At 45.3% G+C, this 15,614-nt stretch overlaps 3 protein-coding genes across 6 annotated transcripts in view; 2 read left to right on the top strand and 1 right to left on the bottom strand.

Moving 5' to 3' along the window:
- Window positions 1–755, top strand: part of HCK (HCK proto-oncogene, Src family tyrosine kinase) — a 50,632-nt gene extending 49,877 nt beyond the window's left edge. For all 3 annotated transcript variants that reach the window (XM_050807146.1, XM_050807144.1, XM_050807145.1), the window contains exon 13: window positions 216–755. In XM_050807146.1, coding sequence (XP_050663103.1) covers window positions 216–418 — 203 coding nt within the window. In that variant the 3' untranslated portion in view covers window positions 419–755. The remainder of the gene's footprint in view (window positions 1–215) is intronic.
- Window positions 1–15,614, bottom strand: part of DUSP15 (dual specificity phosphatase 15) — a 746,139-nt gene that overhangs the window by 241,547 nt on the left and 488,978 nt on the right. The window lies entirely within an intron of this gene.
- TM9SF4 (transmembrane 9 superfamily member 4) overlaps window positions 10,054–15,614 on the top strand; it is a 56,382-nt gene continuing 50,821 nt past the window's right edge. The window contains exon 1 of one of the 2 annotated variants that reach the window (XM_050807093.1): window positions 10,054–10,303. In XM_050807093.1, coding sequence (XP_050663050.1) covers window positions 10,289–10,303 — 15 coding nt within the window. In that variant the 5' untranslated portion in view covers window positions 10,054–10,288. Of the gene's footprint in view, window positions 10,304–10,562; window positions 10,588–15,614 lie in introns of those variants that run through there. The other variant, XM_050807095.1, reaches the window with a different exon arrangement.

The following is a 15,614-nucleotide window of genomic DNA, read 5'->3' as shown; positions in this document are numbered from 1 at the left end:
CCCCATCCGCTCCCATTGGCCCAAACTGGGTCCCCGGCCTATGACCTAGCTGCAAGTGAAGCTGAGGGTGGAAGTCTCTGGTTTTCACAGTGGGAGGGGCTCAGCTTGCGAGCGAGGTGGGGAGTGATGGCTGCTGGGGGGGGCCACAGGACCTGCCACCCCTGGGCTCTCATTTCCCAACTGCTTCCTTTTTTAATTCCACGGCTCCTTTTCAGGGATGTCAAACCCCGAAGTGATCCGAGCTCTGGAGCGTGGATACCGGATGCCTCGCCCGGAGAACTGCCCAGAGGAGCTTTACAACATCATGATGCGCTGCTGGAAGAACCGTCCGGAGGAGCGGCCGACCTTCGAATACATCCAGAGTGTGCTGGATGACTTCTACACGGCCACAGAGAGCCAGTACCAACAGCAGCCATGATGGGGAGGACCAGGGTAGGGCCAGGGGGTGCCCAGGTGGTGGCTGCAAGGTGGCTCCAGCACCATCCACCAGGGCCCACGCCCCCTCCCTACTCCCAGACACCCACCCTCGCTTCAGCCACGGTTTCCTCATCTGTCCAGTGAGTGGGTTGGACTGGAAAATCTCTTTTTGACTCTCGCAATCCATAATCTGACATTCTCAGGAAGCCCCCAAGTTGATATTTCTATTTCCTGGAATGGTTGGATTTTAGTTACAGCTGTGATTTGGAAGGGAAACTTTCAAAATAGTGAAATGAATATTTAAATAAAAGATATAAATGCCAAAGTCTTTACCAAAAGGTTGGTTTTCTTGTCCTTCCAATTCCTGAATATCTATTTGCCATCTTGCTGTATGACAAGTCAGAAAGTGTGACGGACTCTCCTGGGGACCAGAAGTACAAAGACAAGTGGGGTTCAGACTGGGTGCAGTGACTCCCACCTGTAATACCAGTGCTTTGGGAGACTGAGGGGCGGGGGATTTCTTGAGCCCAGGAGGTCGAGGCTGCAGTGAGCTATGATCATGCCACTGCACTCTAGCCTGAGCAACAGAGTGAGACCACGTTTCAAAAAAAAAAAAAAGAAGAAGAAGAAGAAAAAGAAAGAAAGGAAAGAAAAGTGGGGTTCGATACTTGAGGTTTTCTAACTGTCCTAAAATAGTTGCTGGCTGTATTCGTTTCCTCTTGCTCCTGTAACAAATTACCACATATTTGGTGGCTTAAGGCAACACAACTGCATAACGTTACTGGGCCAGGCATAATGGCTCATGCCTGTAATCCCAGCATTTTGGGAGACTGAGGTGGGTGATCACTTGAGATCAGGAGTTCAAGACCAGCCTGCCAACATGCTGAAACCCTGTCTCTACTAAAAACACAAAAAATAGCCAGGCATGGTGGTGGGCGCCTGCTACTGGGGAAGCTGAGGCAGGAGAATTGCTTGAACCCGGGATGTGGACGTTGCAGTGAGCCGAGATTGTGCCACTGTACTCCAGCCTGGGCAAGAGATGGAGACCCTTTCTCAATAAATAAATAAGTACATACATACATACATACATGTATAACTTTACTGCTCCAGAAGAGTGAGACCCTGTCTCAATACATACATGCATGCATACATACATACATACATACATATATACATACATACATACACACATACATACAAGTATAACTTTACTGTTCCAGAAGTCAGAGGGACTGAAATGGGTTGCATTCATTTTAGAGGCTCTAGGGGAGAATTTGTTTCCATGCCTTTCCCAGTTTCTAGAGGCTGCTCCCATTCCTTCACTCATCAGCCCCTTTCGCTCATTACTCCTAACTTTGCTTTCATCATATCTCCTCTGACTCTGAGTCTTCTTCCCCTCTTTAATTTGTAAGAACTCCTTGGACCTACCTGGATAATTCAGAATAATCTTTTCATCTCAGGATTCCTAATCACCTTTGCAAAGTCCCTTTTGCCATGTGAGGTAACATTTTCATAGGCTCTGAGGGTTAGGGCATGAACATCTCTCGGTGGGGGGCACTGTCCTGCCTTCTCCACTGGTATCCAGATGCTGGATGGGTTTTGCCTCCAAGGAGCTGGGTCTTCCAGGATGACAGGAATGGTTTCTCATGATTCGGGACCCTGACTTTCCCGTTAGGCCACAATGCTACAAAAGCTGGTCAGTTTACAGCTCCCCAGAGCTGGGGGCTGCCTCCAGGGCTGGGGGCTGCCTGCAGACCTGACATTCCCCATGGTCAAGCAGCCATTATACTTGTTGAGGTGGTATTTGCCATTGCAGGAATCCCGATCTGGAGATATGGCTGCTGAGAGTATCTAGTACCCTACAGAGGAAGCTCTCAGTGGAGAGGTGGGAGACCTGCGTAGGAAGCAGAGAAGACAAAGTGGTGGGGGCTTCCCTAATGTTGCCTCAGCTGAGAATCCCTGGCAGCTAGTTATTATCACACAGAGAAAGACAGAAAGAGGTGGACAGTGGGTAAAAAGGAAACACCACCTTTCCATATTATTGCATCCCCTGAAGGTTGTACACCACATCACCCCCTGGGTCCCAGAGAATCCTACACTAACTTGATTCTGTACCTCTGAGTAGGGTGGGGTTCTGACCTTAGGAACTGACTATAAGAACAGTGGAAAATAAAGCTAGTAGTGTTTCAACTTACCTAGTTGGTAATTTCTTTCTTGCTTTCTAGTTTGGGATGTGGCTTGGGTACATGAAAGCAGAGTCCAGGGTCTTCTGATGGAAATTTGCCTTATGATTTGTGATAATAATCTGATGGGAGGAGTACACTTCCCTGTGCCACCAGTGTTGAACTTGACCATGAGACTTGCTTTAGCCAATGGGATGTTAGCACATGTGATGCAAGCAGAGGCTTGAAACGTGCTTGTGGGGCTGGGCTTGCCTTCCAGTCTTTTGCCCTGAAAAGAACATGGTCCAAGGAAGATGAGTGACAGATGGAGCAGACCCAGACCAACCTGCAGGCCTGAGCCCAGCCTAGATCAACTGAACTCCATCTGACCTGCGGATATGTGAGAGAGAAATAGATGCTTACGATAATAAGCCTTTGTGTTCCGGGGTTGTTTTGTTACATAGAAGTATGACAGCCACAGTGACTGAGGCACGATCTCAGGAGTTGAAGCCTATTGCTTATGGACAATGTTAAGGGATCAATTTCTGCTTTCTGCTCTTTCAATTTATACTGCTGAAACCAACACTGATTTGTCCCTCTGGTCACCGAAAAGACAGGTAAAAACATGGGGATAGATGCAACACCAAAAGCATGATCCACAAAAGAAAAAAAAAAGATAAATTGTACCTCTTTAAAATCAAAAACTCTGCTCTGCCCAAGACACTATTAAGAAAATAGAAACATGGCTGAGCCCGGTGGCTCACGCCTGTAATCCCAGAACTTTGGGAGGTCAAGGCAGGTGGATCACAGGAGGTCAGGAATTCAAGACCAGCCTGGCCAACATGGTAAAACCCTGTCTCAATTAAAAATACAAAATTAGCCAGGCGTAGTGGCAGGTGCCTGTAATCCCAACTACTGGGGAGGCTGAGGCAGGAGAATCACTTGAACCCAGGAGGCGGAGGTTGCAGTGAGCACACCATTGCACTCCAGTCTGGGTGACAAGAGCAAACCTCTGTCTTAAAAAAAAGAAAAGAAAAGAAAACCATGATCCCCAAGCTTGTAAAAAGTATTTGCAAAAAATATCTCTGATGAAGGATTGGTATCCACAATATATAAACAACTCTTAAAACCCAACAATTGAAAAAAAGTATCTGCTAAAATAGCTAAGATTCAAAACACTGATGACACCAAATGCTGATGAGGATGTGGAGCAACAGGAACTCTCATTCATTGCTGGTGGGAATGCACAATGGTACAGCCACTTTGGAAGGTATTTGGCAGTTTATTACCAAACTAAGCATAACCTACCACACAATCCAGCAATTGTGCTCCCATATGAGTTGAAAACTTATATCTACACACACAAAAAAAATGGCACATGGATATTTATAGCAGCTTTATTCATAAATCCCAAAACTTGGAAACAATCAAGATGTCCTCCAATAGGTGAATGGATAAACAAATTGTGGTATATTCATATAATGGGATATTATTCAGCACTAAGAAAAAAGAGCTGACCAGGTGCAGGTGCAGTAGCTCACACCTGTAATCCCAGCACTTTGGGAGGCTAAGGTGGGAGGATTGTTTGAGCCCAGAAGTTTGAGACCAGCTTGGGCAACAAGTGGGACCCCTCCATATCTACAAAGAGTTAAAAATTTAGGTGGTTGTGGTGGCACGCAGCTGTCGTCCCAGCTACACAGGAGGCTGAGGAAGGAGGATCACCTGAGCTCAGCAGATTGAGGCTGCAGTGAGCCGTGACTGTGCCACTGCACTCCAGCCTCAGCAAGACAGCAGTACCCTGTCTCAATAAATAATATATAAATAAATAAATAAATAAATAATTTTGGCCGGGCATGGTGGTTCACGTCTGTAATCCCAACACTCTGGGAAGCCAAGGCAGGTGGATCACTTGAACCCAGGAGTTTGAGACCAGCCTTGGTAAGATGGTGAAACCCTGTATCTACAAAAAATACAAAAATTGGCCAGGCATGGTGGCGGGTGCCTGTAGTCCTAGCTACTCAGGAGGCTGAGGTAGGAGAACTACCCAGGAGGTCTAGGCTGCAGTGAGCCGTGATTGTACCACTGCACTCCAGCCTGGGTGATAGAATGAGACCCTGTCTCAAAATAAATAAATAGCCAGGCACGGCCGGGCGCGGTGGCTCAAGCCTGTAATCCCAGCACTTTGGGAGGCCGAGACAGGCGGATCGCGAGGTCAGGAGATCGAGACCATCTTGGCTAACACGGTGAAACCCCGTCTCTACTAAAAAATACACAAAACTAGCCGGGCGAGGTGGCGGGCGCCTGTAGTCCCAGCTACTTGGGAGGCTGAGGCAGGAGAATGGCCTAAACCCGGGAGGCGGAGCGTGCAGTGAGCTGAGATCCGGCCACTGCACTCCAGCCTGGGCGACAGAGTGAGACTCTGTCTCAAAAAAAAAAAAAAAAAAAAAAAATAGCCAGGCACAGTGGCTCACACTTATAATCCCAGCACTTTGGGAGGCTGAGATGGGTGGATCACTTGAGGCCAGGAATTTGATACCAGCCTGGCCATCATGGCGAAACCCTATCTCTACTAAAAATACAAAAACATCAGCCAGACTTGGTGGCAAACACCTGTAGTCCCAGCTACTGGGGAGGCTGAGGCAAAAGAATCACTTGAACCTGGGAGGCAGAAGTTGCAGTGAGCCGAGATTGCGCCACTGCACTCCAGCCTGGGTGACAGAGTGAAACTCTGTCTCAAAAAGAAAATTTAAAAATAAATAAATAGGCTGGGAGTGGTGGCACACACCTATAATCCCAGCACTTTGGGAGGCCGAGGCAGGTGGATCACTTGAGGTCAACAATTAGAGACTAGCCTGGCCAACATGGTGAAACTCTGTCTCTGCTAAAAACACCAAAATTAGCCTGGCGTGGTGGCAGGTGCCTGTAACCCCAGCTACTCAGGAGACTGAGACAGGAGAATCACTTGAACCTGAGAAGTGGAGGTTGCAGTGAGCCGAGATCGTGCCACAGCACTCCAGCCTGGGCAACAAAGAGCAAAACTAGAAAGAAAGAAAGCAAGAAAGCAAGAAAGAAAGAGAGAAAAAAGGAAGGAAAGGAGGGAGGGAGGAAGGAAAGAGAGTGTGAGAGAGAGAAGGAAAAGAAATTTTTTAAAAAGTGCTATCCAGCCATGAAAAGACATTCAGGAAGCTTAAATATATATTGCTAAGAAAGAATTCAATCTGAAAAGATTTCATACTATATGATTCCAACTATATGACATTCTGGAAAAGCAAAACTATGGAGGCAGTAATAAAGTCAGTTGTTGCCAGGGGTCTGGCAGTGGGAGGGAGAGAGAGATGAATAGGTGGAACACAGGATTTTTAGGGCACAACCACCATATCAGCCTGGACAATCTTCCTCTAGACTCTTACCTCCAAGGGTGCAGCATGCACTGCCAGTGCCCCACTCGTATCTCTTAGAGTAGGGTGGACTTTTCAGGGGTCATTATCCCGCGTCACTGTTTCTGAGGACTTTTTCCCTAAAACTGCAAAAAGCTTCAGCTGCCAGTGTTCCCAGAAGGCTGAAAGTGCCAAGGAATTAACACCCTCTGGGAACAGTACTCAGCTAATGACTTCCAGGAGTTGGTGTATAAACAGCCTTGCTCCCTTGCCCCTCAGTGGGGTAACTCCAAGGTGTGTGGTTTGCATCATTTCCCAGAGCTGCTCCATAGGATTAAACTTCAGTTGCCCACAATGGTAACTTGCTTGACAAATAGGCTTTCCCAGTATAGTACCAACATGAATGTGGGTTGATAGTTTTGGTTATATTCAGGAATAAGATGAAAGTGAAATAAAGAAGACATATATCAGAACTTGACTTAGTCAATGATATGAGCAAATTCTTTGCTGATCAGGGAAAGACTTTCAAATAAAGTCATATTTTTGTGCTAGTTACAAGGTAACAGCTATAGACACTGCCCACCATTAAATTTAATCTGCAATATTAACATTTTTTCTCCATCACTTTAAGTCTAGACCAGGGTTTGGCAAACTATGGCAAACTACGCTTTATTGGAACACAGTCATGTCTATTATTTATGTAACGTTTGTGGCTGCTTTTGTACTAAGATGGCAGAGTTGAGTAGTTGTAACAAAACCGTATGATTGGCAAAGTCCAAAATATTTACTAATCTGGCCCTTTACAGAAAAAAATGTTGCCAGCAAAACAAAAATTCAAGCCCCGATTGGTAGCACTTCTTGATTTTTGTGGTGTCAACATTCCCACCATGGTGAATTTCAAGCTACCAACCAGAGCTGCATGATGATTTTCATGGGCACTTTTGCCTTTGTGGAACATTTCCTCCATAACATATATATATATGTTACATATATATGTTACATATATATAAAAATTATATATATTTTATATTTATAAATAGAAATAATATATAGTTATGTACTTATATTAAATATAGATAATAGTTTACAGCTGCAGTGTTTCCATATCTTGGCTATTATGAATAATGCTGCAATAAATATGGGGGTGCAGACATTGATTTCATTCCCTTTTGGATATATATTTAGAAGTGGGATTGCTGCAACATATGGTAGTTCTATTGTTAATTTCAATTTTGATGAACATTCATACTGTTTTCCATAGTGACCGTACCAATTTACAGCCCTACCAACAGTGCACAAGAGTTCCCTTTTCTCCACATCCTTGCCAATACTTATTGTGTGTCATTTTGATAATAACAGTTCTAAGAGGTGTGAAATGACTGCTCATTGCGGTTTCAATTGACATTTCCCTGATGATTAAGGATGTTGAGCACCTTTCCATTTACCTGCTGGCCATTTGTCTGTCTCCTGAGAAATGTCTGCTTAGATGTCTTGCCCATTTTTAAACCAGGTTATTTGGGAGTTTTTGCTATTGAGTTGTTTAAGCTCCTTATATATTTTGGATATTAACCCCTTATCAGATCGTTTTTGATTGGTAAATATTTTCTTTAGCTCTGGCGGTCACCTTTTTACTCTCTTGTTTCTTTTGCTGTGCAGAGCTTTTAAGTTTGATGCAATCTCACCTGTCTATTTTTCCTTTTGTTTCCTGTGCTTTTAGTGACATATCCAAAAAATCATTGCCCAAGCCAATGTCAAGTTTCCCCATGTCTTCTTCTAGTAGCTTTACAGTTTCTGGCCCTATAAGTCTGTAATCCATTTTGAATTGATTTTTGTATATAGTATGAGATAAAGGTCCAATTTCATTCTTTTCCATATGGATATTCATTTTCAGGGATGATGAAAATTTTCTGGAGATGGAGGATGGTAATGACTGGCAACATTGTGAATGTAGTTGATGTCACTGAATTGTGCACTTAAAAATGATTAAAATAGTCAATATTTTGTTACGTATATTTTACAACAATGAAAAAAATTTAGGCCAGGTTCAGTGGCTCACACCTGTAATCCCAGCCCTTTGGGAGGCCAAGGCAGGCAGATCACTTGAGGTCAGGAGTTCTAGACCAACCTGGCCAACACAGCGAAACCCCATCTCTACTGAAAATACAAAAACTCAGCTGGGCTTGGTGGCATGCACCTGTAATCCCAGCTACTCAGGAGGCTGAAGCAAGATAATTGTTTGAATCCGGGAGTCAGAGGTTGCAGTGAGCCGAGATCATGCCACTGCACTCCAGCCTGGGCAACAGAGTGAGACTCCATCTCAAAAAAAATATTTTTTTGGAAAGAAAAAGAGAAACTTGCCCATGTTATGGAGCTAATGAGTGGTAGAGATGGGCTCTGAACCCAGGCAGTCTAGTTCTAGGATTCTGGCTTATGTCACTAAAAGAGATTGGGATGTGAAAGCCCTTTAGGGGAAAATACAAAGCATGAGAAGAAAAAAATGGAAATACTAAAAAATAATAAGCCATTTATGGAGCTTTGCTCCTTATCAGTTATCCTTCTTCAGGCAGCTAGAAATGGTGGGAAACACTCAGGATCGAAGCTCTAGAAAAACTGGTTCCAAGTTTGGAACATATGAGACTGCAGCAAATTCCTCCTAGTCTCTCAAGCTTCCTCCTCCTTGGGGTTAATAGCCAATCTTCCAATCTTTGGAATGGTTGTGCCGGTCACAAGAGTTAATGGGTGTGTGTTTCAATGATCTATTCCTGAAATGATCTATAATAAACCACCCCACTCTAAAACAGCTGGGCTCAGCTGGGCAGTTCTTTTGGTCCACATGGGGTTCATGAGGTTATTCATGTAGCTGCATTCAGCTAGCAGCTCAGTGGAGGCTGGAATGTCCAAGATGACTTCAACTACTTATTATAGTGCTCAGCTGGAGTTTCTGGGATGTCTTGAGGAGTTGGCTGGGCCTCCCTCTCTCCAGGTGCCTTTTCAGCAGAGTAGCTACACTTCTTTATAACTAAGATGGTAGAATCAGGCGTTTTCAATCCTCTTAAGGCCTAGGCTCAGTACTGGCAGAATCACTTGTAGCACATCCTATTAGTCAAAGCAACCAACATGACCAGCCAGATTCAACATGATGTAAAACAGAGTCTATCTCTTGAGGAGGGAAACCGTATGCTCATCATGCAAGGATGGACAGAACCAGATGGCAGCTATCTGCAGAGAATCCACCACAGTGGTGCCCATAGGTGGGGATCAGAGTTCAACTGTCCCTTGCCCCCTAGAATTAGATAAAAAGGGTCTTATGAACTGTTTTAGCACAATGCCAAGTGCTGCAGCACACACCAAATGCTCAGCAAGTGCTGATGATTATTATTAACATTACTATTCTTTTAATAGCTTTTTAAAATAGTCTAAGATGGCACTGTATTCAGTTTAAAGTGATATCCATGGGCCAAATGAACTTTGAGTTCTTTCCTAACCTTAATACCATGATTCTTTGAGTCTCTTTTTTACAGATTTGGAAACTGAGTCTTAGGAAGATTGCGTGACTTATCTGGAGTTACATACTAAGCTGGTGCATGAGGTCCACGTTCAGAGATATCTCCCTCCACTGAATATGCTGGTTTTCACTCCTTCACTTAAAAAATAATGTATTGGGCACCTACCACAAGCCCAAAGGAGTATAATAAACATATACTGACAATTATTTATTGAATACATCCTATTTAATATTGTGTCACTGAATCCTCATCACAAGCCTATGATGAACCCCCTTCCCATTTTACAGATGGGAATGAGGCACAGCAAGGTTAAAATAAAAAACAAACAAAAAACAGGGTCTGTCCTCATAGGGATTACAGTCTACTAAAGAGGATATAAGACAGTCAAACAAATAATTAAATATATAATTACAAATTGTTCTTGGAGTCGGACTGCCCTTGGAGCCCGAGTGCCCACCCTCTCCCTCAAATCAAGGTCTCAGGTAGCCCTGGCAATGGGTCTTCCTGCCAGTAGTAAAGATGGCGCTGAGACCACGAGCGCATTTTCACACACCCCCATTACCCACAATGCAGCGGGGATAGGGGAGGCTCAGTTTCTGCCAGGAGCTAATATGGCTTCCATAGTTACACCGTTCTCTCTCTTCAACTAATCAGTGACCTTACTTTCCCAGACCAGACTGTGGAGCAGGAGCTAAGACTCCTTTTACCCTCTGCTGACCGCTGCTACAGGAGCGGTTGAAGCTAGGCGACCACCTTGCGGAGTTAAACTCCGTAACCTGGGAGCACCACTTCCGCTGACGTCATTACGGCGACACGTGGATCCAAGATGGCGACGGCGATGGTGAGTGAAGGAGACTCCGGGAGCGGGAGCTGGAGCGGGGCCCTCCGGGGTATCCCAGGATCTTCCAGCACCCCATGCCTGACCCTGAGCCACCTCCGGGACCCCTGACTCAGGCCTGAGGGCTGCCTCTGACTGGGCTGGTCTCCCCCGAGATCCACCTCCCCGGTCCTGCCCCTGCACTCAGGCTTGTCAAGGCCTCAAGTTTTGGGGGAGGCGCCGTTTTGGAGAGAGACCTTGGCTCCTACCTTCGCCGGTTCCCATTCTACTTTTGGTCTCCGCCCACTGTGAGCCCCATTTTCCAGTTTTCACCTCCCAGTCCTGACCCCTCTGAAGACCCTCGCCCCCGTTATTCTCATCCTTGCTCCTCCCCGTCACGTCCAGACCCTGCTCTCCCCGCCTCCCCACCATCCTAACCAGTCCGCGGATGTGACCTCCCCTCTGACCACCCTCCCAGCCCAAGCGCTGCCTCAGATCCTTTGCAGAGCCCTGTCCTCACTTACACTCATAGCTGTCCCCATCCCGCACTCCTCTTGACTGCCGCTACCCCAGAGCTTGCCCTCACTTACCCCACCCCCATTTTTCATCCCTAGACGCTTCCCTGCGCCTCCTGTCTTCTCTCAGTCAACTCCCTGCCCCTCTTCTAGGGACCTTTTACCCTGTTGGTTCTCAAACTTTACTGTGCGAAAGAATCTCGGGGTGTGCAGGAGGAGGCGTGCTAAAAATGCAGTTTCCTGAGCAGCCCCACTCCCAAAGATTCTAATTCCATAGGGCCAGGTGATGCCCAGAAATCTGCCCTTTTATAAGCACTCCAGTGATTATGGTGGAGGTGGTCTGCGAACTACGTTTTGAAAAACACTAATAGCACCACCTCACTGCTGTCCTTCCCCTTCCCTAACATGGCCACACAGCTCGTTAGGGATGAAGGCTCATTATGATGAAGCTATATGTTGGGATGAAGTCTGTGTGGATGAGGGTGGAGGTAAAAGAGCCATGCTTGGAAGTTGGGTCAGAGCTTGCGGGCTCCTGATGCAGAACCCTGGAAGTAAATCTTTGAAGGACTGGCCCTTCTTCCAAAAGTTTAGTTCAAATTCTGATCGTCAAGAGACCAAAACTAAAATTGAAGTCACTTAGTTCAGAATGATTTGCTGGATCTTCCTGCTTACTGCTTCGTCAGCAGATAATTTCATCCTGGGAGTGAATGACAAGGAAGGCTCAGAGAAAAGGAAATGACATTTGATTTTAGCAAAGGAAGATTCTGGCTTAAATAATTTGGTGTTGGTTTTCTCCAAACAGGTATATATTATTGACTAGTAGCAGTTTTCCCTCCTTCTCTTAGCTGACTGAGAACTTATCTTTTGTTTAATGAGGGATTCCTTATTTAGAACTTCAGAGGTCACGTAAAAAGATTTCATGACCTTACCTGGTTTCTGTGGTTTCAGACTTCAGGCTGAACCATGAATGGAGCAAATCCTCAAAGTAGTATATTGAAACTTGTGTATATATATATGTATGTATATATATTCTGGTGCACATTCAGAACAAAGATGGTGTAAGAACTTAACAGGAAATCACACCCTCTCTTGCTATAAGGAAAACATTGAATAAAGTGAATAAAGTGGTATTTACAGCACTGCACTGGGAAATCCCTGCCTTGGTCAGAGATTTTTAAGAGGTTATAAGTTAGCCATACATATATGTGGTACACATCTATTTAGTCAACAAGTATTTGAGTACCGATTCTGTTCCATGAACTAGGGGTGTAGCTGTGAATTAGAGGGTCAAGGTTCCTACACTTGTGGAGCCTTTCTAGTTTGAGGAGACAGGCAGTGAACAAGTAAATACATAAACAAAATAATGTCACCAGTAAATGCCGTGAGGACAGCAAAATGAAGTGATAGTGATTGGGGTGACTAGATGACACAACTACTTTGGATTGAGTGGCCAGAAAGAAGTCTCAGAGGAGGTGACTTGAGTTGAAACATAATTAACAAGAAGGAACCAGCCATTCAAAGAATATTCCAAGCAAAGGAAATGGCAAATGTAAGGGGCCGAGGTGGGAGGGAGCTTGGTGGTTTTGAGGAACACACAGAAGGCTGGAGGAGCCAAGCATGGTGAGGGTTGGGGTAGGAGAGAATGATACAAGATGAAACTGGAGGGAAGCAAGAGCAACTGTTTTGAAAAGCATGCCTGGAATTGGGATGGACTGCAGTCTACATTTTGTTGACGGTCAATTGCATTTTGAAATAGAGTGTTGTATTAGGCTGCTTCCCCTTCCCATCCCCTTGAGGACAGTACTTGAAGGGAGCCAGCTTGTTCTCAGTTGGCACAGAGGCTGTGGAAAGGAGTTTGGATTTTAGTCTAAGCACAGTGGAAAGGACGGAGATTTTGCCCAGCACAGTGACTCAACCTGTAATCTCAGCATTCTGGGAGACCAAAACAGGGAGATCGCTTGAGCTCAGGAGTTTGAGACCGGCTTGGACAACATGGCAAAACCCTATCTCTACAAAAAAAAAATACAAAAGGAAAACATTAGCTGGGCTTGGTGGTGTGCACCTGTAGTACTAGCTACTTCGGGGGCTGAGGTGGGAGGATCACTTGAACCTGGGAGGTCAGTACCAAGGATACAGTGAGCCCTGATCACAGCACTGCACTCCAGCTTTGGCAACAGAGCGAGACCCTGTCTTAAGAAACGACAACAGGCCGGGAGCAGTGGCTCACGCCTGTGATCTCAGCACTTTAGGAGGCTGAAGCAGGCGAATCACTTGAGGCCAGGAGTTCGACACCAGCCTGGCCGACATGGTGAAACCCTGTCTACTAAAAATACAAAAATTAGCCGGGTGTGGTGGCACGCACCTGTAATCCCAGCTACTCGGGAGGCTGAGGCACGAGAATCGCTTGAACTCAGGAGGTGGAGGCTACAGTGAGCCAAGATCGTGTCACTGCACTCCAGCCTGGGCGACAAGAGTGAGACCCTGTCTCGCAAAAACAAAACAAAACAAAAACCACCACCAACAAAACCCTGAAAGTACGGTGATTTAGCATTTGTTGTGCCATCTGGGAGTATTGTACTGAAAAAGTAACTGATTTAAAGAAACTGAATATGTAATGTATGCAGTGACACGCAGAGGCCAGTTTAAAGGGTGCATATGGAGAAACTTCGTATCTGGTGCAATAGTGAAAAGGTGTGGAAGCAAATTTATTATGGGGGTATGTGAGTAAGGGGCAAAGTGGAGTCACAGGGTTGAGTTTGATCTGTGTCAGCACTTCATTACACGGAAGTCAGAATAGTCCCCACTCCCTCATACACACCCTCATTTCATAACCATTGGTGGGGGGTGAGGGGTGCGGTAGATCTACTTTGGAGTGTATGGGTCACTGACGTGAGTCATACAGCCAAAGAGGAACTGAACTAGTGGATTCAGTGGCCGTGGGAACAGCCGGGTTTTTGGTTTGTCCTTTGTTTTGAAAGTTAGGGTTGTGGGTGCGAGTGCAGTGGCATGTGAGCCTTTCCATTTCTCTCCTTGGTGAATGGCTCTTCTTCCCCAAGCGTTGGGCTGCCGTCTCCCAGAGCGACGTTAGTATAGAGGGTGTTTCCTGAACCTGCAGGGCAAGACTTCTCCCTCCATGAAAGATAGCTGGTATAAACTGAAGTTCTCTTTGATTTTCCTGTCTTCTTCCATCCTTAGATTTCGACTACTCTGTGAAGTTACAGGATACAGTGTTAATCTAGCTAGGTCTGAACTGAGAGGTGGGCTCATGTCTCACTCTTTATGGAAAACGGTTCTTGGGAATATTATTTCACTGAAACTTGGGAAATGTCCATTGAGTACATTTCTAGATGTCTCAGGAGTCTAGAAACTTCAGTTTGGAGAATAAAACTCTGTACTTCTCTCACATCATTGTTCATACTGTTTTGGTTTTTATTATAATCTTTTTTATGGATGTAATTCATATGCCATAAAATTCACCCCTTTAAAGTATATAATTTAGTGGGTTTTAGTGTTTTCATAGGTTGTGCATACACTAAATGTGATGGTTATCACCATTGTGTAATTCAGAACATTTCATCACCCCCAAAAGAGAGTCACTCCCTACTCTTCCCTCCCCACAGCCCTAGGCAACTACTAATTTACCTTCTGTCCCTATGGATTTGCCTATTATGGACATTTCATACAAAGATAATTATATAATATGTGATCTTTTGTGTCTGGCTTCTTAGCATAATGTTTTCAAAGTTTGTTCATGTTGTATCATGTATCAGTAGTGCCGCATCCCTTTTTATGGCTGAATCTTCCCTTGTATGGATGTACCACAGCTTGTTTATCATTCATCAGTTGATGGACATTGGGATTGTTTTCACTCTTTGGCTGTTAGGTATAATGCTGCTGTGAACACTCAGGTGTAAGTTCTTGTGTGAACATAACGTTCAGTTTCCTTGGGCGTATAGGGGTGTAATTGCTGCATCAGTTCACACTGTTCTGCGGTTACTTGGGTTTGATCCAGTCCAGAAACAGAGGAATGGAATGAATGACATCAAGATTCCTTTGTGCTAATGGAGCCAATGCCAGTAGTCCCTCCAGCCCCAGTCAAAGGCCCAGAAACTGGTTTTGTTTGTTTTTTATTATTATTTGAGACAGGATCTCACTCTGTCATCCAGGCTGGAGTGCAGTGGCACGATCATAGTTCACTGCAGTCTCCGCCTCCTGGGCTCAGGCGATCATCCTGCCTTAGCCTCCTGAGTAGCTGGGACTACAGGCACGCACCACATCCAGCTAATTTTTTAATTTTATTTTTCCTAGAGACGGGGTCTTGCTATGTTGCCCAGGCTAGCCTTGCACTCTCCTGGCCTCAAGCAGTCCTCCCGTCTTGACCTCCCAAAGTGCTGGGATTACAGGCGTGAGTCACTGTGCCAGGCTAAAGCTGTTTTTAATTAATGGTGGAATGTGGTGCTAATCAGGTTGGATCATAGAGTCCTGGAACAGAAGGCCGGGAGCCTGAGCTGTGCCATCAGTCTTGTGTAAAGGAAGTGGCTGTCTCCTGTGGACCCCGTGTACAGGAGGACATGAGCTGACTGAAGAAGGAACACTGGAGCAGGAGCCAGCAGCCTGGGCTTGGTCCCAGCGCTGCCATTGATGCATTGTGTGGCCTGGGGCAAATGACTTTGGCTTTGTTAGTCTGTTTTCCACATATGACATGTGTGGAATTAAGGTTTGGACTTGATGATTTCCAAATTCCAAGTTGAAAATTTTGTAGTTTGGAATACTTGCATTTAAGGTGAGTTTTGCTAATATGCCTATAAATCAGACTTACC

Source organism: Macaca thibetana, chromosome 10, assembly GCF_024542745.1.
Source record: "Macaca thibetana thibetana isolate TM-01 chromosome 10, ASM2454274v1, whole genome shotgun sequence".
Lineage (NCBI taxonomy): Eukaryota > Metazoa > Chordata > Mammalia > Primates > Cercopithecidae > Macaca > Macaca thibetana.
Note: the sequence above shows the minus strand (reverse complement) of the source record. Positions and strands in the feature narration are given on the sequence as shown.